The sequence below is a fragment of the Pongo pygmaeus genome, chromosome 2 (genome assembly GCF_028885625.2).
Source record: "Pongo pygmaeus isolate AG05252 chromosome 2, NHGRI_mPonPyg2-v2.0_pri, whole genome shotgun sequence".
NCBI classification, from domain to species: domain Eukaryota; kingdom Metazoa; phylum Chordata; class Mammalia; order Primates; family Hominidae; genus Pongo; species Pongo pygmaeus.
Genome location: NC_085930.1, coordinates 111438304 through 111461152, shown reverse-complemented (window position 1 = coordinate 111461152; position 22849 = coordinate 111438304). Strand labels below are relative to the sequence as shown.

Sequence of the window (22849 nt, the reverse complement as noted above, 5' to 3'; positions counted from 1 at the left end):
GAGTCTACAATTTGGAGCCCAGGAAGGGGTGGCTGTGGAGACAAGTAGTTTTGTACCTCCGTAAGCCACCCTTTTTCAGGGTCAGTTCATGTGTTAGTATCAGGGGCATCTCAGATGATTAAACTCATGGGAAAAACTTCCTCCTTCCCTCTCTCCCTCTTGCCCTCCTGCCTCTTTTTTTTTTTTTTGATTTAGGCACTTATAAAATGTTTTCCCTCTACCTACTACTATCCTGCCGAGAGCCACCAAGTGTTTATATTTTTCGTTTTTTTCTCCTTTAGTTTGGAAAGCCATATAAGTTTGAGAAAGTGTTTTAAAACTCTGTGTTACACTTATGATGCAGAGCCAAATCAGAACTTCTGTAAGGCAGAACTTTCCCAACTTTTAAAAAAATTATTGTCCCCTCTAAGGAGCCTTCTTAGACGTTTTTTCCTAATCACCCCCCAAAGACATTTTAATACCACATATATATTGTTTATGTACTATATGTATATCCATATACAGTATACATAAACAATACATAAGCAATACATCTGTGGTATTAAAATTAAAAAGAATCCAATTATGTTTACCTCAAAGAACCTGTTTTTGCTTCTTGGGAGCATATTGCCCCTGTGAGACTGCATGCTATAAGGTAAGGTTGTGCTTGTTTAAAGACCCAAGATATGACTGGATTCCGCGGTCTCCAAAGGAAAAGGGCGGGCTAGTTTGTTTTTATTATTATTTTAAAATTGTATAATTGGGGTCTTTCTTAGAGTTCAGAAAAGGTATGGCTTACTCTTTTTTAATTGTTTATTTGGCTGTAAGCTTGGTGATTGTTTTCTGATCCACACTGTGTCTGTTCTTCAATAAAATCTTTCATTTCTGCAATTTTACTTTCTGCCTTACTTTTCTTTTTTCTCCTTTGTCACTCAAAGATCATTGGAATTTATCATCTCTGTCTTGTCTGCTTTCTATATTTGACTCTGTGTTTCATTAGATCATCTAAGAATATGTTTTTGAATTTATTTTCAAAGCACATGTTTTAGCCAGTTCATCTTTATTTCTTTTAATTTTGTGACTTGGCAGTATTTTTGTGATTAGTTAATAGGTTAATAGGAAATCCTGTTAGATTAGCAAGGTGAATTTCATCTATAGTGCTCTGCTACCCAGGAGGCTAAAACAATACAATTAAAAAGTTATTTGTCTTATCACAGTGGCCTATAACACAAACTCATGATACAGATTCTTTTGGCTCCATTTTGTGGTTCTCTGACTTCTTAGCTGTTTATTTATGTATTTGGTTTTTGAAACAGGATCTCACTGTGTCACCCAGGCTGCAGTACAGTAGTGTGATCATAGCTCACTACAAGCTTGAATTCCTGGGCTCAAGCAATCCTCCTACCTCAGCTTCCCAAGTAGCTAGGACTACAGGAGTGTACCACCACACCTGGCTAATTTATTTATTTGTAGAGACAGGGTCTTACTATGTTGCCCAGGCTGGTCTTGAACCATTGCCCTCAAGTTACCCTTCCACCTCAGCCTCCCAAAGTGTTAGGATTACAGGCATGAGTCACCACACCTGGCTCAGACTTCTTAGCTGTTACAACCAGTATTTTCTTTTTTCCCTCCCTGCCACAGTTATTTTTTGTGTTACCATGTTTAATATGATAAGATGGGATGCTGACACAGAAGTTAGCCTGGGCTAGGTTCAGTACAGCTCTGACTGTGACATTAGATAAATCACCCCACTTTTTGAGCCCTGTTTGCTATTTAGTTGTGGTTGTGAAATAGGCTGATAGCCATCAAACCAGATTGTGGTGAGGAGTAAATGTGAAGTATTTTATATTGTACCTGGCATCTAATAGGTGCTTATTAAAATGTTGGCTTCTCAAGCTTGCTCCAATCCAGGTCTGTAGGGCTGAGTTACTAGTGTTGAGATCTGGACCAGCACTAGGGTCATGTTCTTAAATTATCTTTTACTGTTGGCCCACTGAGAAGCTAATAAGATTCCCATAATCACCAGCAGCCCAGGTGAATGTAACTGGGGTGAGGTCCCTAGAGACTGTTGGCTGAGATCATAGCAGATAGCCAATCAGTGTTTTCCATCTGGTTCCCTTACCTGTTTAATTAATCTTGCCATCTGCTTATTGTGAAAGCCAAAAAGCTAAGTGTTTGAGAGTGCTAGCACTCTCTTGTCTCTTCATCTCACCTTACCAGTTTTAAGCAGGCGAAGAACAAACAAACCATTCAAACTAGAAAGATATCTGTGTTAAAAAGACCAAGGCGGGCAGTATTTTTTTCCTGTAATTTGCACTTCCTTTCTGCTTAATCATAACCAAGGTAGCATTTCCAAATAAATAATATGTAAATAAGGGAAAGGATACACTTCAAAGCTGTACATTATCCAGCAGGTTTCATTCTAGTGTCTAAGCCCTGATGCTCCTCTGACATCAGTGGATTTTGGGGTTTCCTCTCCTTTGATGACGAAAATGTTTTAGCTGGAACACTCGGGTATGGAAGGAAAGCAGAGGGAGAAAGACACAATGACCATGGTTATGTTTTCCCCACTGTCCATGCCCTTTTCCCATAGAACTTTATCTTGGGGCCAACCAGGAACATGGAGTTTCCTCTCTTTCCTTGCCCTGTTTGCCTAATTCCTGCCTGGTTTTAATGTGGGTGGGAGGAGTGAGCAGGTCTTGAGTTGGTAATGGGAGGTAGCTCATATTACAGTGTTTGGCAAATAAAGGAAGCCAGGCTGGGGGATGAGCTGGAGAAATGGAAAGAAAGAGGTAACTTGGGCTCTGAATAAGATGCAGTTCGTATTTATTTTTTAATTCTTATACCTTCACTCCAGGCAGCCAGGAGATTGGTAGAATTCCCACATGATGGTTTAGGCAGCAGCAGGGAGGTGAAGCATGAGGTGTTCTGCCCAGTTGATGGGCTTGGCAAACCCCGCTGGGACTTTGGAACCAGCCGGGAGTGGAGATAGTCCATGAGCCCCACAGCATGACATAACTGAAATAGCACAGTCAGGTTTGAGAAAGCACCCACATGGGAATCTAGAAAGCCATTCAGGTGTGTTATTGACTAGGTTTCGGAGGCTCTCATGTGTAAGGCCTCTCACTGCTGAGAGTTAAGAGAATGGACACTGGAGCCAGCCTTGGTTTCAGTCCCAGATCAGTCAAGCCACTTGCCAGCTATGCAGCCTCTAGCAAGTTACTTTCCCTTCCCGTACTCAAGTTTCCTCATCTGCAGAATGCAGACAGCAGGGATAACGTGAAGATTAAGTGAATTATAAGTGTAGACCTCAGAAAAGTGCCTGGCGCTTAGTAAAAGCCCAGTAAAAGTTGGCTGTTCTTACATGAGTGAAGGATGCCCAAGGCATGGGATAAAAATCTGAGCATGATGCGTCTTTTCACATAATGTTTTAGTTGTAATTTTACTAAATTTCCTTGGCTGTGGAGTGTCAGAGAATGCAGATAACTCCATGCATTTCTGTGGCCTCCTTAACTCCAAACAGCAGACCCTTTGTAGCCTCATTTCTCTCTCTTCAGCCCATCCTTGGGAGCGGGTGAGGAGAGGGAGTGATGGGGCAGCCTGTTGAACATTTGGAGAAGAAAGGCCTATGAGACTCTTGTCAGGGCCCAGACCTCCAGCCTCCCTGGGTTCTTTCCCAGTGAATTGTAAACATCTCAGACCCCCTTCAGAAGGATGAGGAGGTTTGGCATTTCCTTACCAGGGTTCTTCACTTCCCAGAGTCTATTGGCATACCCCCCTTTTCCCTTCCGAAAGTAGAGGTGACGTGGCCATATTGTACCTGGGGTTTTCTCATCATCCTTCTCAGACTCCAGTGTACAGTCCCAAACTGAACATGGCAGTACAGTGGCTACTTTAAGACTTCTCGTGGTGCTGTTTTGTTATCAGGAATGTGCCTGCACAGCCAGTGAGCATTTGTACTGGGGCCCATTAGGTAGTGTGAATGGGAGTCCCCAGGGACAGCAGAGAACTCCTATCAGCAGGAATATCTCCTGGCAGGCCCTGGACACCCATCTGGAAATTCTGCTGCTGACCATTTGTGCAGCTGGGACACTGATGTCCTTCTTGTTCTCAGACCTGTGGGTTTTGATGGGTGGGCAGTGTGAAAACTTAGTCTTTAGTTCTGAACCCCGGCTATGCCACTACTCATTAAGTGGCTTTGGAAAGTTATCTAACTTCAGGCAGCCACCATTCCCCTATCTGTAAAGTGTATAATCATACTTAGTTCCTAGGATGGTTTCGAGGAGTGAGTTGATATAATACATGTAAAACAAACTGCGATGCAGGCCTGCCTCAATATAGGGAAGCTTAATTTAAAAAATCACAGTGATGCTGTGGCATCTGGGACTCGGGAGCCCATGAACTGGTCTCCGCAGGTCTGTGAAGCCCCGGCCTTGTTTGCATGGTGTTGCTAGCATGCGCGCTTCCTTTAGGAAGTGGGTCCACAGCTTCCTTCAGATTCTCGAAACATCTGAGAGTTAAGAACCACAGCTCTAGAGCAAGGCTTCTCAATCCCAGCCCTGTTGACATTTGGGACTAGTTTGTTCTTTGTTGTGGGGGCTGTCCTGTACATTGTGGGATGTTTGGCAGCATCTCTGGCTTTTACCCCCTAGATGCCATTAGCACCAGATGCCGTTCCTCCACAGCTGTGACAACCAAACGTGTCTCCAGACATTACCAAATGTCCCTGGGGGGGTGGGGTACGGGGCGCAAAATTGTCCCTAGTTGAGAACACCGCTCTAGATGCATCTTAGCACCTAGTGAGAGAACGGATATGTGATACCCTCTTTCATTATAGTCATTCTTTCCTATTTCTTTTTTTCTTGAATTTAGAGTATTTCCTATTTATATTTAATAGATCCAGATTAATTATGTTGCTATTGTACCCGTGAACCCTTGAAACTGGGATAGGCCTTGATGTGGGTGTCTGGGAACTCTTTAAACATGTATTGGCAGTGTGCACCTTTTTTTTCCTTTTAAGTGGATTTGAAATTGTTCATTTATAAATCCCTTTCAAGCCTCCCTGGCTGAGATCGACACATGAGAAGTTATTTCCAAGGGGTGTTTGGAAATGGCAGACTCTGTGCACACCATGGGGCCTCCCCCTCACCCCACCGCCTCACACCTCGGCCTGCCTGTGTTCCCTTCTCTTTTGTCTTGACTTCCTGAGCTGCCAGCTCCTGGCATCCTTGACTCCCTTTTCTTCGCTCCCCAGGGCAACCTGGTATCCTGGAGGGCTTCTTGCCTACCCAGAAAGTATACCCTTGGTAAACCAGTGGTGACTGCCTGAGCATCCATTTGTGCAGGAAGGCTTCTGCCTTCCGGTGCCCGAGAACCTCTTCAGAAGTCTCTCCTTTGAGCATGGAATATTTATTTGTGTGGTCATGCACATTTGGGTGCCTTCTTAATCTGTAGAATGGGGCTAGCCCTGCCAGCCTCACGGGCCATGCACTAGCATGGTGTCATGTGAGGCGTTAATAAGTGTTCCAAGGGTAAAACGGGTTGCTCTGTCAAGTAAGTTGGCAAGAACACTGTAGCATACTAAAGGTTCTGTGATGCCCCTCAGTAAAAACACTTAACTCAAGTTTCCTGAGCATGCTTGGCCTAGGAACACTTCTCTTTGTAGAACACTTATGACACCTTGAGGTCTTCAGGGACACACTCCGATGTTATTACAGACTTTGCATGACGTCATCTGAGTCCTGGGGTTTGGTGTCATTGAGAAGATGGGCTCCCCTGCTTTAGACTTCTCTGTGGACTTACTGTGTTCTTAAATCACACCTCTTTAACCCGATTCCTTCTCCCTAACCCGGCAGCCTCTCAAAGTTGCTGGCAAAATACAGAAAATCTAAGTAAAGGAGGTGATGGTCACATCTGCCACATGTCTCTGTGTGCTGCTTTAATTTCTTTTTGCTTTTCTCTTGCTGTGGGTCCTGGGCTTGGTTTGACATGATCTTATTTTGCCTGAGCTTATGTCTTCCCTGTTCCCAGGAGTGTGTATTTGGCATAGAATCCGTACATGGTGGCCCCCCTTTTGTGCTTATCTTGCCATTTTCCCCCTTCCTTTTGTAAAATGAGAAGGTGTTGAGTTCTGGGATTGACATCGGTTGATTAAAATAAAGACCTCGCCCCAAACCTCTTTTGCACGTACTATGGTGTGGATTTTACTTTAAAAAAAAAAAATGGTTGATTTATTAACTTGCTATTCCTTCTGAGCGTGGTAGGGTTTGGCTTCTGTTTCATGGCAGGAAGGGCTAGGGTGGCTCCACTGAAGTTCCCGCTGCAGTCCACCTGGAGGCCCAGACCCTGCTGGGGTTCACGCTAAGCACTTTGAGGGTGGTAAACAGCCATTGTCTTGGACTTCCATCCTAACCCTCTCTTCTCCTTGTCCCCCTTCTTCCCTTCCCTTTCTCCCGCAAGGTTCTGCCACCCTTCACCACTGGCAGCAGTTGGCCCAACCTCACCTTGGGGGCATCCTGGACCCCCGGCCCGGTGTGGTCACCAAGGGCTTCCGGACGCTGGATGTTGACCTGGACGAAGTGTACTGCCTTAACGACTTTGAAGAAGATGACACAGGTGACCACATTTCTCTCCCGCGCCTAGCTACCTCCACGCCAGTTCAGCACCCAGAGACCTCAGGTGAGAGGTCCCGAGCACGTGTGACTGTCTCAGGCAGCAGAAGTTACCCGAGCCGGCCTCAGGCTTCCCCAGAGGAGATGCAGGAGCCGCCAGCGGCCACGGAGGAGGAGGAGGAGGAGGAGGAGGAGGGGTCTGGTGAGGGCACCACGATAAGTCCTGTAAACTTGGCACCTTTCCCGGAGGCAGAGTTTTGGGCCATTCTCACCTCTGTTCCAGGCACCATCCGTAGTGGTTCTCTGTCTGTAGCTTCTGCTCGTCTGTGTGGGTGATGATTAAAGCATTCTCATTGCACAGTTCTGTTTTTAAATACAGAGTCTGATGCCTCCTATTTGTAACAATGGGTGTAGCTCCCCTGCCCATCTTGGAGGTGCATGGCCCAGCAGGGATCTTAAAGTGGGAGCAGGAAAGGCTGCTAAAAAAAAAAAAAAAAAAAAAAAAGTGGGCTTTTGGGTCCCTGAAAACATCAGTGCCCTTCTTCCTGGTCTGGGAGTCTCCCTGAGTCTGAGGGGAAGATTCTCAAGTCCCCTGGTGATTTCCAAGTGGAGCTGAGCAGTTTTAGGGAAATTGAGTGCTGGGTCATTCAGAAGGTAAATGAGATCATCTGTTACCTGTATGCTGTATTAAAATAGAACCAGGAAAGGTTCAGGATTTCAGACACTTCATCAGCCTTTTCACTTTTCCAACTTCAATGGAGATATATATGTCATTTTCTTTTCAGCTTACACATGTGTTCAAAGTAGATTTTTAAAAAGTGTTTTAGCAATGCTCCTTAACCAAATAAACCTTTGGAGAACGTCACTAAGCTTTTCCAGAGAGAAGACCCTAGATGAAGCTGGAAAAGAGCTCTGGCTGACTCCACCCACTGTCCCCAAGCATTAAAGACGTGGCCATGAGTTTACAGAATTACCCACATCCCAGTTGCCACTGGGATGAAAAGCTTTGTGCTCAGAGCTCTGGGAATCATGGGATCACATGGTTACTGTTTACCCCAACAGCATGCTGTGTCTAGACTGGACCTCCCAGCCTCTTGTGTTGGGAAGACAAAGCTTTTGTGGAGTCAGGGGAGAGACTGAGAAAAAATGAATTAACCCTGTGTTGTCATCCTCATGACATTCCTGAGGATTCACCAGGTTTGGAGTGAGGACGTTCATCTTTGTGATTCATAATTTTCATTTGTGAAGGCCACAACACTCCCCTTGAAATACAGGGCAGGAAAGAGCTGACGTTCTTGGTGGTATCTCCCATTCCCCTGGCTAATTTCAGACAGCTGTGGTCAAGGGATTTTACTTGGGATCAACTTTTCCTTTTTTCCTTGACATTAATTTTAGGGAAGTCATCAAGTCATGTGATTTGTTTAGTACATAGGTTTATTTATGGTTTGATTTTTTTTAAGCAGTTATATTACTAGATTAAGCTTGTGAGGGAATGAAAATGTTTTTTATTTCGTATCTACACACTCGAAAAAGGGAAACCAGCTGTGGTACTGTCCCATTTTTGTCATCAGCACCAGTGTCCGTCAGGAAGGCAGGCGGTGGTGCAGAAACATGATGCCTGGCTGATTTTCGTGGCTAAAGGGGTAGGCCTCATGTCGATTGGGATGCTCCCCTACAGCCTTACAGGTAGAATAGAAGGTGAGTTCTGGAAGTGCAAAGAAGCACCATTAAGTGCATCTTCTAGAAGTTGTACAGAAGGACTAAAGCTTATTAAGTCAACAAAGAACTTATCTTGGAGATAGAGAGAGAGAAGGGACCAATTATGAGGACTGACATCGTGACCACTCTCCTTAAAATAAACACTGAGTTTTTCTTGTTCTCTCTGTACTCAAACCTGTGGTAAATTCATCCTAGCAACGTTATTTGAGGAGGGGGATGAACGTTTATAGTTGAAACTGTAGAAAGGGTCAGGTTGGAGGTGTGTAATAAAAAAGAATTACCTAGGTTGCCAAAGGTAATTTAGGAAGGGTCTGATCATTTAGATGAGAGTTCTTTGGGCTTATGTTCTGGGTAAGGCTCATCTTTAAAAACTGGCTTCAGAGGGGAGAGGGGAGAACAATGAATTGGTCTATTTTCTCTATTGGGAATTACAGGACCATTTTGATTCTTAGAATGTAAAAGGCATTATCACTAAGTAAGTCATCCTGGAGGTCCCAAGTAGCTCTATGCCTGCAATCATGGAGACACAGGCAGGCAGATAAGTTTCATGAAGAAGGCATGGGGCATCCTCTGTCTTGGGATTTGTATCCATGGTGGTCTGGTCCCTGCCTTTTAATCCGTCCTCTACGCTTGGGCTTTTCTGTTGCCAAACAGCGCTAACCCAGGAGCTATTGTCTGCCTGGGAACACTCAGTAGGGAGACACTTTGGAGACAGAAGGTGATGAACCTTTTTATGTGCAGCTGGTATGATAGAAGGAAATTGGGAAGACTTGTATGCTAGGCACTTTTGTCCAGAGCCTGCTGTCCCATGTAGAAAAAGTTTTAAGCACTGAAAAAATTTGATTAATGTATTTAAATATATTATTTGAAGCATCATTCACTTGTTGATTTTTACAATCCCATGTCTTAAAAAGGATGAATCCATGTTATTGTATTGTAAATAATTTAGATGATTAAAATGGATTGTTAAAAAGTTTTAGATTATAGTTTTACTTTATTTCAGTGATGTTTTATGTTTTAATGTATATAGAAAGTATACTTTATCAGAACTAGTTATCATCTTTTTCTGTCAGTGCTCTGTATTTTAGGCATTTGTATGGGGAAGAGCCTGCATGTGGCAAAGGATTGAGAGTTAAAGTCACACAGTTAAATCGGTAGTTGGCTAGTGGATGGGCAGTTCAGTTGAATTATCTTGAATGCTTTGATCCTTAAAGGTGAGAAAGAAGTGGGATTAAAGCCACATGGATAGAGAAAATTGACAGTCAGTTTATTTTAATGCTTTTACGCATCAAGACTGGTTCATATTGAGGGAAGATATCCTCAAAAACTTACACGAATCATGGCATCTTGACATCTTACCTGGCAGTGGCCCTGCAGTAGAACCATGTCCCAATTGGAGCTGAGATCTTTTTTTTTTCTTTTTTTGAGATGGAGTCTTGCTCTGTTGCCTAGGCTGGAGTGCAGTGGTGCAATCTCGGCTCACTGCAACTTCCACCTCCCGGGTTCAAGTGCTTTTCCTGCCTCTGCCTCCCAAGTAGCTGGGACTATAGGCACACGTCACCACTTCCAGCTAAGGTTTTGTATTTTTGTAGAGACGGGCTTTCACCCTGTTAAGCAGGCTGGTCTCGAATTCCTGGCTTCAAGTGATCTGCCCGCCTCGGCCTCCCAAAGTGCTGGGATTCCTGGTGTGAGCCACCACACCTGGCCTGGAGCTGAGATCTTAAAGTCAGAGTGGAAGACAAAAAACACACTTGGCTAAAATTGCCCTTGAAAAATTCCCTAAATCTCCAGCAACTGGGCCACCAAGGCAAAAGCTAAGAATCAGCTTCTTTTGTTGCCTCCTTGTTTGATACATAGGCCCAAGGTTAGGAGCAGTGACTGAGTGAGGAAAGGGCAGAGAAGGGCTTGTGGTGGGAAGGAGCCAGGCGGAGTCAGGACAGCCGGGTGTTCCCGCAGCTTTGCCCGGGAGGGGCAGCTAGAGCAAAGCTGAGCCAGCTTGTATCCTGTCCCCCCTTCAGTACACCACAGACCACAGAACTGGGGTTCAGACAGGCTTGTGAGAAGTTGGTTTGGGGGGCTCGATGGGTCTGGAAGGAAAAGTCTGGTATGCTCGATTCACAGACCCTTGGGTGCAGGCAAGTTCCTTCCCGTTGTCTACACTGAGAGAGTTGATGTGAGTTTCCACGCTGTTGGGAACACTTCAATTCAGCCTGGTTTTGTGGCAGTTATGAGGGAGTTTGGTTGTTATGGACAGAGTGGATAGTTGGCTCACACCCACCTGTATTAGGAGATGCTAAGGAAAGCCCTGTGCTCTTCCGCCAGAATATATATTAAGGCAGAGTAAAACAGGCCAACTGCCACCTGCAAGTGGAAAAATGAATGAAGAATGAAAGAATTGACTCCTTCAAAACAAACAGCATAGAGTCAACCCTGCTTAAAATGTCCAGAACAAAACCCACTTGTTGAGCATTTTCTCTCTGGTATCCTCACCTCTGAACACTACAGAGGGCCCTCTAGTGCTCCTAGAGGCACATGGATTGCTGAGGAGGTGTCTGAACCTGACACCCTTCTGATGTGGAGGGCCCTTGAGGGAGCAGCTGGTGTTGAGAGGAGGACCTGTGCAACCACACTGCCTAGTGAAGCACAGGTGAAGTGCTCTCTTGTGCTGGCCTTGAACGCACTAGTGGGGAAAGGTCTTGATGCAGCTCAGCCAGGCCAGCTCCCTTCACCTGTTGGTGTCTGCCACAGAAGGAAGGACAAGAGGACAGAGGGTATAGGGTCCAGCTTTGTTGGTGTCTGAAGACTACAAAGGGATTTCTGCATTTGCCCTTTGGACATTTTAACAGCATTCTAAAAATCCCCCTCTCTCTAGAAGATACCCCAGGGGCACTTGAGAGAATTTCTGACCCTCTCTGCTCAATACTGTGAAATTGTTTATCTCTTAAATCACATACTTTTCAGATGAAACAGGGTAGGCAACTTGGTGTAGTGGGAAGAAGAGTCGACTTTTAATTTTGCAGAAACCAAAATAAGTTGTGCAGAAACCAGAAAAAGATCTTGTGATGTGTGGTTCGAAATCTCTGTGATAGAAACCTCCCAGGTTCCTGCTGGCCAGATGTCTGATCACCGAGGAGCTCAGGGATCTCTACGGAGCTGCAGGGGCAGTCGAGGGCTCTGTTGAAGAAATGCTTAAGCAGAGAAAAAAATAAATACCAAGCCTCTGTGAAGCCCAGAACTAAGGCCTTTAAAAGTGTTATCTTGTACAACATATTACAGTTTAAAATCACTTTTGTATTTTTTAAAACAAGAAAGCTGCACTGCTGCATCTGAAACTGCTCTTGATTCCCTCACTCCTCACCTCCAGAGAAAACACTTGTTAAAGCCACATGAATCCCTAACATAGTACTTGTATTAATGATGACTTGTAGGGCAAACTATTTATGCAGCTTTTCCCACATGAACTCATCACAGAACTTTTTTTCCCCCTGAAAATATCATGGGCAGAGTTACATAATGAAGAGACAGGAAAGTCTTTAGAGCATCTTCCATGCCCTGATATTTTAGTCTTTTAGGAAGAGATAAAGCATTGCTTCTTCCCTATCTGTTTAATGGAAAGGGAACTGTTTCTCATGCAGCTGACAGGCAAAGACACATCTTCCTCTCCCCTTTCCACCCCTCAAGCAAAAGGCAACAAAGTCATTAGAAGCTGGGCATTAAACAACTAAAATATACTGATATTCCTAGGGGATAGTCCAAGACACACCCTTAAGCTGGATGGACAATGGCTTTTATTTTCAATAGATTTGTTTTTACTTGGATAGAACAGGCTGGCCTGTGGGTGCCACTGTTGGTGGGGGGGGGTGTGTGTGTGTGTGTGTGTACTGGTTGAGGAGTTTATAGAACTTGCAAAGCAGATCCAAGTCATGTGACAGCAGCATCCCACTACATGCTCAAGTTAAGAAAAGGAAAGAAAGGTCAGGGTCATAGGGTTTATTTTACACAAGTCGGCCACTTCCCAAGAGTGGCAAAAAGAACATGGAAGGCCCTGAGTGCATCACAAAAGTGGAGTCCCTTTTCCAAGATTTTGAGATGCTTTTGTAAATTTACATTTATAGAAGTTATTTATGTGAGTTTTTAAAATAGCTTGGGTGTGTGTGGCATGGCCAGTGTTTCTCCGTTCTCAGAGGCTTCCTCGGAAGCAGCTGTGTCTGGGTGTATATTGCACCCTCAGTTTCCCCATAGCAACACGCCAAGTACGGTTGCATTTTCCAGTGTCTCTGGGCTCATGTGAGGGTTCTTTTAAGGACTAGGTTCTATGATGGCCTTTAGAGAGAAGAAAGCTTCTGTTGTTCCCAGCACTTCCCAGGGATGGGGGAAGGAAAGCACCATTAGAAGGGAAGGAAATACATGAGCAGGTGTGTACAAATTGTATTATGGGCGGCCAGACGGGCAGAGTTCCAATCATCCTGCAAATCCCTGTGGAACCTCTGGGCCCCACCGGAGTGTCCCAGCCTCTTCTGTGCCCCCTTCTCCTCATTGTGAAAGCACTGGGCCATGGGAAGCAGTGGGCTTCCTACCTATCTTCCCTGGGCGGCCTGAGCAGTCCACAGAGCAGCAGCCACCCTGCTCTATATAGTGCAGTCTGAGGGGCATCCAGGGAGTGGGGGCCGTGTCAGGGCTCCCTCCTCACTGGCTGCAGCAGAAGGATCCCAAACACCCAGTTTTCCAGTCAGTCCCAGGCATCATGGGCCCCCGAGGAGCATGGGCACTCAGTGCCACTTACCAAGCATACCTACTCCAGGCAGAAGGCTCACCAGAGTCCAACCAGAGAGAGCAGGTGAGCTCTCACTCTGTAAGAGTGAAAGTAAGAGTGGCTCTCACTATCGCAAAGTCCTCTGATGTGTCCACCTGTAGCTAGCTGAAGGATGTGTGCTTGCATGTGGTGTGTTTTAAGAAGAAAACATCTGCATGACAGCTACGGGCAGTTCATCAACACAGGAGATCTTGAATAATAATCAAGGATTAATTAAGTTTAAAGCGTATCACATTTTGTACCAGTGTCAGAATCTGGGGGAGGAAGAACAATTAAAAAAGAATTAGGGGTTTTTATTGGTAAATCCCAATTCATTCCTAAATCAAATGATGAAAATATTTGTCGTTGTTAATACTCTAACCCATTTAACATGTGCCTGTCTCTTCAAAACACTAGGAAGCCCTCCACTCAGGTTGAGAGAAAGAATAAGAATTTAAATAGGGAATTAAAACCTTAAATCCAAGAAACTCTATCCTTTGAGCCCCCAAATGAGCAGCATTGGATGAACACATAATACCATCTTCTGCAAAGAACTTTCTGTTTAGATAAAGAAGGGGGCTTTGGTGCGTGGCATGGGCTTGGTGACTTCACAGTGAGCCCTCACCCAACCCCCCTATTTCCTGCCAAGAAGGATGTTTTATGTTTCTCTCTCTTTTTTTTTTTTTTTTTTAGAACTTGCTCTCTTCCTGCACCCAGGGCTTTAGGAATCAGCCCGTTGCTTCTCTGTAGCAAGCATGAGGAGCCTCTGATGATCCCAGTCTTGGGTGACTCACTGTCTCTCTGTTGTGTCTCAAGGAAGGGAGGTGCAGCAGCATCCTGGCAGTCAGTGGTGACATGCGGAGAGCCCACGGGTCCAGGCGTCCTGGTGGTATTTTGGAAGGGCCAAATCTCTGGCTTTATTAGCACTTTGGAAACTTGTTGATCTTCCTTGGTCTTCTACGGCTATTCATTGCTTCTGGGGAATGGTGACTTGCGAATTTTTAGCAGCCTTTTCCTATCCCCAAAACCCATTTGTATAAGATGGGTTTGCTTCTGCTGATGCAACTATGTCTCTAAAATGTCCATCTTACACTCCCTATTGCAACTGAAGATCCAATATGTAAGAGGGTGGAGGAGGAAGTGAACATTTGCGACCTTTTGATTTGATATTCTGGCCATGTGTTTAAATGGGGGTATGCTTCTGATTTTAAATCCAGCCTTCCCTTGTTTGATTTCTTTTAAATGTTCTCTCTCTTTCAACTGTGTTGTCTTATTTCTATTTACTGCTTTCCCCCTCTCCTCCTTCCCAAATAACCCCTCATGCCTGTTATTTGGGATGCTCTTCCCAGGCTTTTTGTTATTTTTGTTTCTAGACCTTATTGCAGGAAGAGAATCGTGATTGTTTGGTTGCCTTCTCTTCATAGCTTACTCCATTTTTGTTTTGCTTGTGGCAGTTTCTTACTTATTGGAGTTCCTGAGCCATTATATTCACTGATTGAGAAAGATTCATAAAGGCTATTTTCATGTGTTTTTTTTTCCCCTCCCTCCTGCTTTGCCTTGAGCTCCCCATGGCTGAGAGTTTTGTCCTGTGGCCGTGGTGCTGGCCGTCACGTCAGGTGCCATGGGAGCCTGCTTTGACACACAGACCCGACCGAGTCAGACCTTAAAAATCAGGGCAAACCATCTTGCCTTGTTCCTCTAGTCACCATCACTTTTGTACTCTGGATTTGTCCTGCCTGCCTTTAATTTGTGTCTCCAGCATTTTTTTTTTGTTTGTGTCATTGGGTTCCTGGTTTTCTTTTAAGACATAGTCAACTGTGTGGACCTGTAGGTTTGGGGCAGCAACCAATTCCATTGTTTTCCTTTTTCTCAAATCCAAGAAAAAATATACCATAAGGAGCTAGAAGATTCTAGTTCACAGCCTTTTGAATCTTCATGGCCTCTGATATCTGAATCAGTTTTCTCCCAGGAGGTCTCTGGGGGCTGAGCTGCTACAGGGGCAGAGGGTGGGGTGGGGTTGGGTGGGAGAATCATCCCGGCACTTCATCGTGCATGCTATTTGGGGCATCTTTTTTTCTTATTTTATTATTATTATTTTTCCTGATGCTTGAGTTATGAATGAGAATGACCTCTGCAATCATGATGTCTCCCATAGACTCTGTTCCTTGTTCCTTTGCCAGCTTTCTCATGCATGGTCCTAACACTTCCATGATTTACTTTGCTCCAGGCCATAGTCTTCAGCCGCCTCAGCAATAACTTGTTAGAGCATTAAAAGGAAGTAAATTGAGAACAACTTGTTGCCATCCCATTTTCATTAGAAATCAGACATCTTAGAGATGTCAAGAAAGCAGCTAGCAGCTAGGGGGTAGGGGGAGCTGTACTGCTCACACTGCTGTGTGTCAGACCAGACCTGATCCTGGAGCTCAGGACCCTAGGGAGCCCTGATCTCTGGAACTCTTGCCACGTTGTTGCTGAGGCAGCTGAAGTCCCCATCTCCCACCATAACAATCACAAATAGACAGTAGTGGAGCCAGCATCCCCAAGCCCCTTTTTGTGTAAGCAGAAAGGGAGCTGTGAGCCTTGCCCTGTTTGCAGGTGTCGAGTGCCTCTCCCCGCCTGTACCTCTCCCCGCCTGTACCTCTCCCCTTCCTCTGAGCAGAGCTTTGGTAGCTGTTGCCAATGCAAAGAAATGTAAAGCAGCAAAAGAAGACAGCAGGTTCTGACCTGAGGAGGGAAACCAAATTTATCCCACAAAGGCCCATTACCCCACCCCCCTCGCCTCCCACCCCCAGACTGGATCCACTACTGGCCCAAGAATACTGATGAGAAACCTTGTCTGGATTGGGTCGGAAGCTGGAATTTGGTGCTCTGCAGACCAGTGCTCAAAATTGTGGTTATTTTTGAGGACTCGCCTTCAATCCAGAACATTTGCGTTTCACCTTCCTCCCCCAGATCCAGTTAACAAGGTAGCTCATCACTTCTTGCATCTGTTGAGTGACATGCTGGATTTTAATTTTTATTGTGGTTGTACTTGGATGCAAGGAATATGTTTTGTTCCTCCCAATTTAGCACACCATCCTGGGAAGTGCATGTCTCAGACCAACTCCACCTTCACCTTCACCACCTGTCGCATCCTGCATCCTTCAGATGAGCTCACTCGGGTCACACCAAGGTAAGGGACCCTGGCTTTGGGGTGGGCAGGGGTGGGGTGAAGTCAGGGCACTCCCTTCCCTGCAAGGCTTAATGTTGAGGAAAGCCAAGTCGAGAGGCTCATAGAAAAACCAACTCAAGCCAGTGTAAGCATCTCAGCATTTGCAGGCACTTCTTCTGGGTCCCATGCTTCCTTTTGTTGTTGTTTTTTGTGTTTTTTTTTTTGAGGCAGAGTTTTGCTCTGTTGCCCAGGCTGGATGCAGTGGCGTGATCTCGGCTCACTGCAACCTCCACCTCCTGGGTTCAAGCCCATCTTTCCTTTTGAGTTGAGGCTATTATTTATTTGGATCTGGCTCAAATAAAGAGACCTGGACCCACCTTTAGTTGCCCTTTTAGTTGGCCATTTAGTTGGGAATGGATTCTTAGGCCTCTCCTTAACCAGCCGAAGTTGACACTACCCAGGCCCTATGGCTAAAGTCTGTTGGATTTTTTTGCCCCCAAGTTTGTCAGTAGAGCACAGAGTTCTTTTATTTATGGATGGAGTTACTGAGCCCTGTGGAACCCCTTGTGCCTCTGGAATAGGGCCCAGGAACCATGCAGCACAGCCAAACTGTAACGACCAAAATGAGAAGACTCCAAGACTGAGCCATGTGCCCAGCATGGTCCATTTCTCTCTGGAGCACCATCTATGGGGAGGACTTGCCTGGTGTGAGTTGGTCTGTTTGGCCTGATTTCAGGCCTTTCACTGCTGCCAGCAAAAGAGAAAATGCTCTCCCCTAACAGAGTAGAGCGACCCCCTCAGCTGTTTCCTCTGTGGTGTAAGATGCTGGGTTGCTGGAAGGTAAAGCAGAAGGGGCGGGAGCAGTCAGCCAGGGAGCACCTTAAACTATGATAATTCTCCGCAGGTCATGTGAGGAGGACGACGAAGCAGCCATATGCCCTGTTGAGCTGAGAGGAGATATAGGGCAGAGAGTCTGAGCCCACGGGCGAGGCAGGGGGTGAGCACACCGCCAGCAGTGCCTGCCCTGGCAGGGCCCTGTGGAAGGAGCTGTGTGTGCACGCGTGGCCGCCACTAACCCGGGGACTTAGGCTTGGATGTGTCTCTGTGGTTGTGCCTGGCTAACTCGGCCTTGATGGTCGATGCCCCTAACCCAGCTAAACACCCCCAGTCAAGCCGAGTGCCAGCACTAATAAAGGTCTAACCCTAAGTTCTCACCAGACGGGGATCATAAATATTAGCTTTGTCTCCTCCGTCTCCCTGCCCCTGGAGAACTTGACTTCCTCATCCTGTGGCTTTATGTTGGGAAGAGATTATTTTCAAAACCATGGAACCAAGCTTCTCCTTATGAGAGGCTGGTGCCCTGGGTAACTAGATGGCACTCCTGACTGTAGCCATAGGACTCAAACCAAACACGGGTTTTCATGTGGCTGTGTCAGGGCCGAACGAAGCCTGGGAAGTCAGTAGCAAGAGAAGGCTTTTTTTTTTTTTGGCCTGAGTTTGAAAGAAAGGCTGCTTGAAATAAAATGGAAACAAATCAATTGAAACAAACAAAATGGAAACAAAATCTCCCTAGGGATGGCCACATCAACATGATTTTAAGTCTAGAGCTTTTTTGCCCTTTACTGAGGGTACATCAACATTTGTAAAACTCCACACATGCCTTTTGAAAAAATCCACGTTTAACTTTAGGAATTTGTTGTGGTTTCTAATCCTGCTTTTCTGAGTCCCCCAGCCCACCAGCATCCCCACCCCTGAGCTTGTGTGAGATGGGCCTGTTCTGGGATCCCCACCCCGTGCTGACCTCCCAGGGCTGAGGTCACCTGAGTGTGGGGCCAGTTGGTTCCCCTAGCTTGTACGTTGCTTTGAACCTCGTGTTCCCCACGAGGGAGGGGGCCCCTTCTCTGGTCATTGCAAAGACCTGCTCCAGAATGGGCCCTTTTCCTTCCCATTCCCTCCTTTGGTGCCTTTCTCAGAGTACATGGACTTCCTTCTGCCACACTGGGGAGACGAGTCTCCATCCCCAGCTCCTGGGGACCACGCAGCTGACCTGCTCCAAGGCACACTGGCAGCCCCAGCAAAATCCTGGAGCCGGCACCAGGGCATGTCCCACGAGACTGTTAGGAGGGCTGTGCATCTTTGCCCCTTGGTTGCTCATTGAGAAGCAGTATAGGGCTTCCATGCCTGTTTGGCCTCCCTGGATCCCTGTAGCAGCTGTTAAAAGAGAACCTTTCCAAGCTTTGCACAGTGGCAGTATCATAGCCAATGAGGTTTATTACTAGTTGAAAATTTTCCCCAATACCCCGCCATGACGACTTGAGATAGAGGCGGCATTGGCAATTTTTGACAGTTTTTAGGGATACTGAATTATTAGGTTGGTGCAAAAGTAATTGCAATTATAAAAAAACAAACAGAACCTTTCCTGCTTTTTAAGCAGACAATAATGCATTTCCCTCTGCTGCCCTTCTGGAAACTTTTCTGTCCTAATGGACTCCACGACTGGATCCCAACTGCTGGAACCTAGCGAGTCCCTAGTGAGCACAACACGAGTGAATGAACAAATCTTTCTGCTTTCCTTCCGTAACTCAGGCCCCACATATTTCAGTGGGCCTTTCCCTGGGTAGCGCTGTTGATGTAGATCTCTTCATATGTGACATGTCTCCCCCCGACCCTCTAACTCCACTGGTTAGAATGGATTTGGGCAAGGATATAAAGAGGGTTAAGGGCAGCATGGTGCAGAGGAAAGGGCTCTGCACCCGGGATTCAGGAGCTCACGGCCATAACTCACTGGATGGGCACAGCCTGGCCTCAGTCCATGCGCTGTGGCCATCCTTACCCTTCCTAAGATAAGGAGTATCTCATCTCCTAGAGTCCTGGTTCACGTCTTGCTTCAGGGAGAAGTAGGTACTAAGAAGGAACACTGGAATCTGGGTAAATTTGGTGGAGAAAGAATGCCTCTTTGCCAAGGGGCTTCCTTTCCCGTTCTCTAACAGATTTAGAGTCCCTCAACTTGGGTTGTCCACTTAACAGCCAGATGTGACACCAAGTAAACCCTTAGCTCTGAGCCTATTTCTTCATCTGCAAAGGGGACAACTATACCCACCCACCAGGGATGGGCAAAGGGGATCATGTGCAGCTTCCTGTTAACTTAAACCATGCTTCCCTTGAAGGGTAAGAGGGAGGAGCAGATGTGGACAGAGCCTTTGGGGGCCTCAGCTGGTGGAACCCTCTCATCGTGTCCTGGGTCGTCCCTACCCCCCCTGCAGGAAGCTGGCCACTGACCCTTTCTATGGAGCTTGTGGGCATTTCTGGTGAATAACCTGTCATCTCTTCTTTCAGCCTTAACTCAGCCCCAACTCCAGCTTGTGGCAGCACCAGCCACTTGAAGTCCACGCCGGTGGCCACACCATGCACTCCACGGAGACTGAGCCTGGCTGAATCCTTCACTAACACCCGTGAGTCTACGACCACCATGAGCACATCCCTGGGGCTTGTGTGGCTGTTGAAGGAGCGGGGCATTTCTGCTGCCGTGTACGACCCCCAGAGCTGGGACAGGGCCGGCCGGGGCTCCCTCCTGCACTCCTACACGCCCAAGATGGCTGTGATCCCCTCTACTCCGCCGAACTCGCCTATGCAGACACCCACATCCTCCCCACCCTCCTTTGAGTTCAAGTGCACGAGCCCTCCCTACGACAATTTCCTGGCTTCCAAGCCAGCCAGCTCCATCCTGAGGGAAGTGAGAGAAAAGAACGTCCGCAGCAGCGAGAGCCAGACCGACGTGTCCGTCTCCAACCTCAACCTCGTGGACAAAGTCAGGAGGTTTGGGGTGGCCAAAGTGGTGAACTCAGGGCGAGCCCATGTCCCCACCTTGACTGAGGAGCAGGGATCTCTCCTCTGTGGGCCTCCGGGGCCAGCACCAGCCCTTGTCCCCAGAGGCCTGGTACCTGAGGGCCTGCCCCTCGGATGCCCCACTGTCACCAGTGCCATCGGTGGGCTGCAGCTCAATAGTGGCATCCGGCGGAATCGCAGCTTCCCCACCATGGTGGGATCTAGCATGCAGATGAAAGCTCCTGTGACTCTCACCTCGGGCATCTTGATGGGTGCTAAGCTCTCCAAACAAACTAGCTTACGGTGAGGACTGGAGGGGGGCCGGTTGCCCTAGAGGAGACCCACGTTCTCCTCTCTTGCTCCCACCTCCCTCTCTTTCCCCCACAGTGCACTCCCTCCCTCTGCCCTTGTCTGTCCACCCCCTCCTGAGCTAGACAAATCAACCTCGTGCCTAATGGAGGAAGTGTGGAAACTTTGTAAAATGTGTACATAGGACTTGGAGACCTCGTGTCCGCCCTGCTCTTTCTTCCGATCCCACAGGAAGTGCCCCTGCACTGTCATCACTCTCACGAGGACGTCACCTGTGCTGACCTGGGGGAAGGTGGGGTCCTTTCTTCTTTCCTTTTGAGAAGCACTGAAACTCCCAAGTGTGTTCTTATCCCATGGATAGGAAACCAGTGAATTCCGTGGCTGGCACACCACGAGCTGTCACGCGGCACGGGTCATAACACATCTGGGTGTCATCGGACACCTCACCTCGCCCACCCTGTAGGAGCGTAAGGAGCCTCCATCCTCAGCCACGTGCAGCTGACGTGGCTTTCCTGATCGGAGGGCTTTTCTTTCTTTTATGGGTGGCCCAGCTTCTTCAAGACCTTCACTGCTCTGCCTCAGTGGACAGTCGTTTCTTTTTTGAGGTGTGACCTTTTGTTTTCATGCCTTCTCCTTGAAGTCATCCTGTGTTTTGTAATCAGCTGTCAGGCTACATGTCTGACCCGAAAGAGAATGTATTTACACTCGTGCTGCGTTGTTCAGCAGCCCCTCTGTGTTCTGTGTGATTTGTTTTATTTTTCCTTTTTTTTTTACATATATATGCAGGGAAGTAATGGTACTGGTAGTGTATGTTTTCTTTGTGGTTCAGATATGAATTTCAAACACACCAAGCCGCTAATGAGATAGCAGCTTTTTTCTGGGACCCAGAGTCACAACCAAATTGATTTAAGACCGGACCCAAGACACCGTTAACAATAGGACTGAAAGGAAAAAAGGATAGGGAAAAAGCTTATTAAAGAAATGTGTCAACACCAAACGTAGAGGGGAAGAACAACAACCAGGCATAATACCAAACTGGTTCTAGGGGGAAACAAGGCTTTGGTATTCCACTGGCTCCAGCGCTTTTTCTGAAACCCGAGGCTGGCCAGGGTGCTGTCACCGTGCAGTCTTTGATTGCAGCCATTCAATGCCCACATGTTTTGCCTTCTTGTTTCAGAACAGCACTTGGTCACAACAAGGTATTTTCTTTCCCTCCAAAGCCTTTTGTCTCCTTGTGCCACTTTTTATCCTTAGGAAAAGATCCAGGTGCTTGTGAAAAGAATCATGAATGCAACAAGGGAGGCTGGTCCTGTTGCTGTCGCCAATTAAGTTTTAAACTTTTATTTATTATTTATGTCTGCCGTATTTTAAATAAACATTCTTGTTCCTTCCAGTTCTAGTCGTAGTGTGTCTGTGGCATTCCAGTCCAACCATGTGACTTATTTATTCTAATTTGAGGGCTGCACTGTACACCATGGTGTCCCATGATACCGTGTTCCAGACATTTATGGAAGGAAAACATCCCATATAAATGAAACTGTCATTCTGTGTCCTCCCCCGCAGCAGAAGATGTGTCCTTCCATTGAGTGAGGGTAACCTTATATCCACCACGGATACTTTGAGAAAGCCCCTAAGGAGCAAGCCTCAGTCCCACGGTTTTGGACTATTTATGCTCTGAATACAAGAGTATTGGTTAATTATGTTCTCAGCTCTCCTTGCCGTTGTATGTGTGCATTCACTGCAAGTAACTTATATCTTTTTATTTGAATGTCTTTTAAAGCAGTAGATAGAATAACAAAGGAATATGAAAACCATGGACTGAATGGACCATTTTATGTATTCAGAGAGAGAAGCCACTCATCATTGCCAGAAATACCATGTAAAAATTGGCAGTTCAGAGGTTGCAATATTTAATATAGTAAATAAATAAACGGTCAACATTGTGCAACCACTACCAAAAAGTGTGTTGTAATGCATCAAAAATAAACACAATTTTATTCACTAATGAGTATCAATAAAATAAGTTCAAATGATGGAAACCACACTGGTATTCTGATTTGTATTTTGTTTTTATCTTTTCATCAAGGAGACAATCTCTTTATGTAAGACTTGAAAGTGTTTAGCTCTTTGCAAAATTAAATGAAAGGCATATACTTCACATACTGTTATATGCCTTCTTTCTTTCAACATGAGATCATACCTTAGACAACTTTCCAATCAGACTCTGAAGATGTCCCTCACTTTTCAGGGCTGTGTACTATTCCACTGTGTGCATATACCTGCTGTGAATTATACACACCTTTATGAACCATCCCTTACAGATGGTCACTGGGATAATTGTTTTTTTTTTTTTGGAGACAGGATCTCACTCCATTGCCCAGGCTGCAGTATGGTGGCACGAACATGGCTTACTGCAGCCTTGACCTCCTGGGCTCAAGTAATCCTCCTGCCTCAGCCTCCCAA

The 22849-nt window shown here is 46.3% G+C and overlaps 1 protein-coding gene and 1 pseudogene across 11 annotated transcripts in view; both read left to right on the top strand.

Annotated features, from left to right (window-relative positions):
• Positions 1-22428, top strand: part of TRAK1 (trafficking kinesin protein 1) — a 137537-nt gene extending 115109 nt beyond the window's left edge. For 4 of the 11 annotated variants that reach the window (XM_063661257.1, XM_054479759.2, XM_054479764.2 and 1 more), the window contains 3 exons: positions 6439-6657; positions 16171-16273; positions 19589-22428. In XM_063661257.1, coding sequence (XP_063517327.1) covers positions 6439-6657; positions 16171-16273; positions 19589-20384 — 1118 coding nt within the window. In that variant the 3' untranslated portion in view covers positions 20385-22428. The other 7 variants (XM_054479771.2, XM_054479761.2, XM_054479767.2 and 4 more) reach the window with 3 other exon arrangements.
• On the top strand, positions 18486-18611 carry LOC129034288 (U4 spliceosomal RNA; annotated as a pseudogene).
• Positions 22429-22849: the final 421 nt, after the last annotated feature.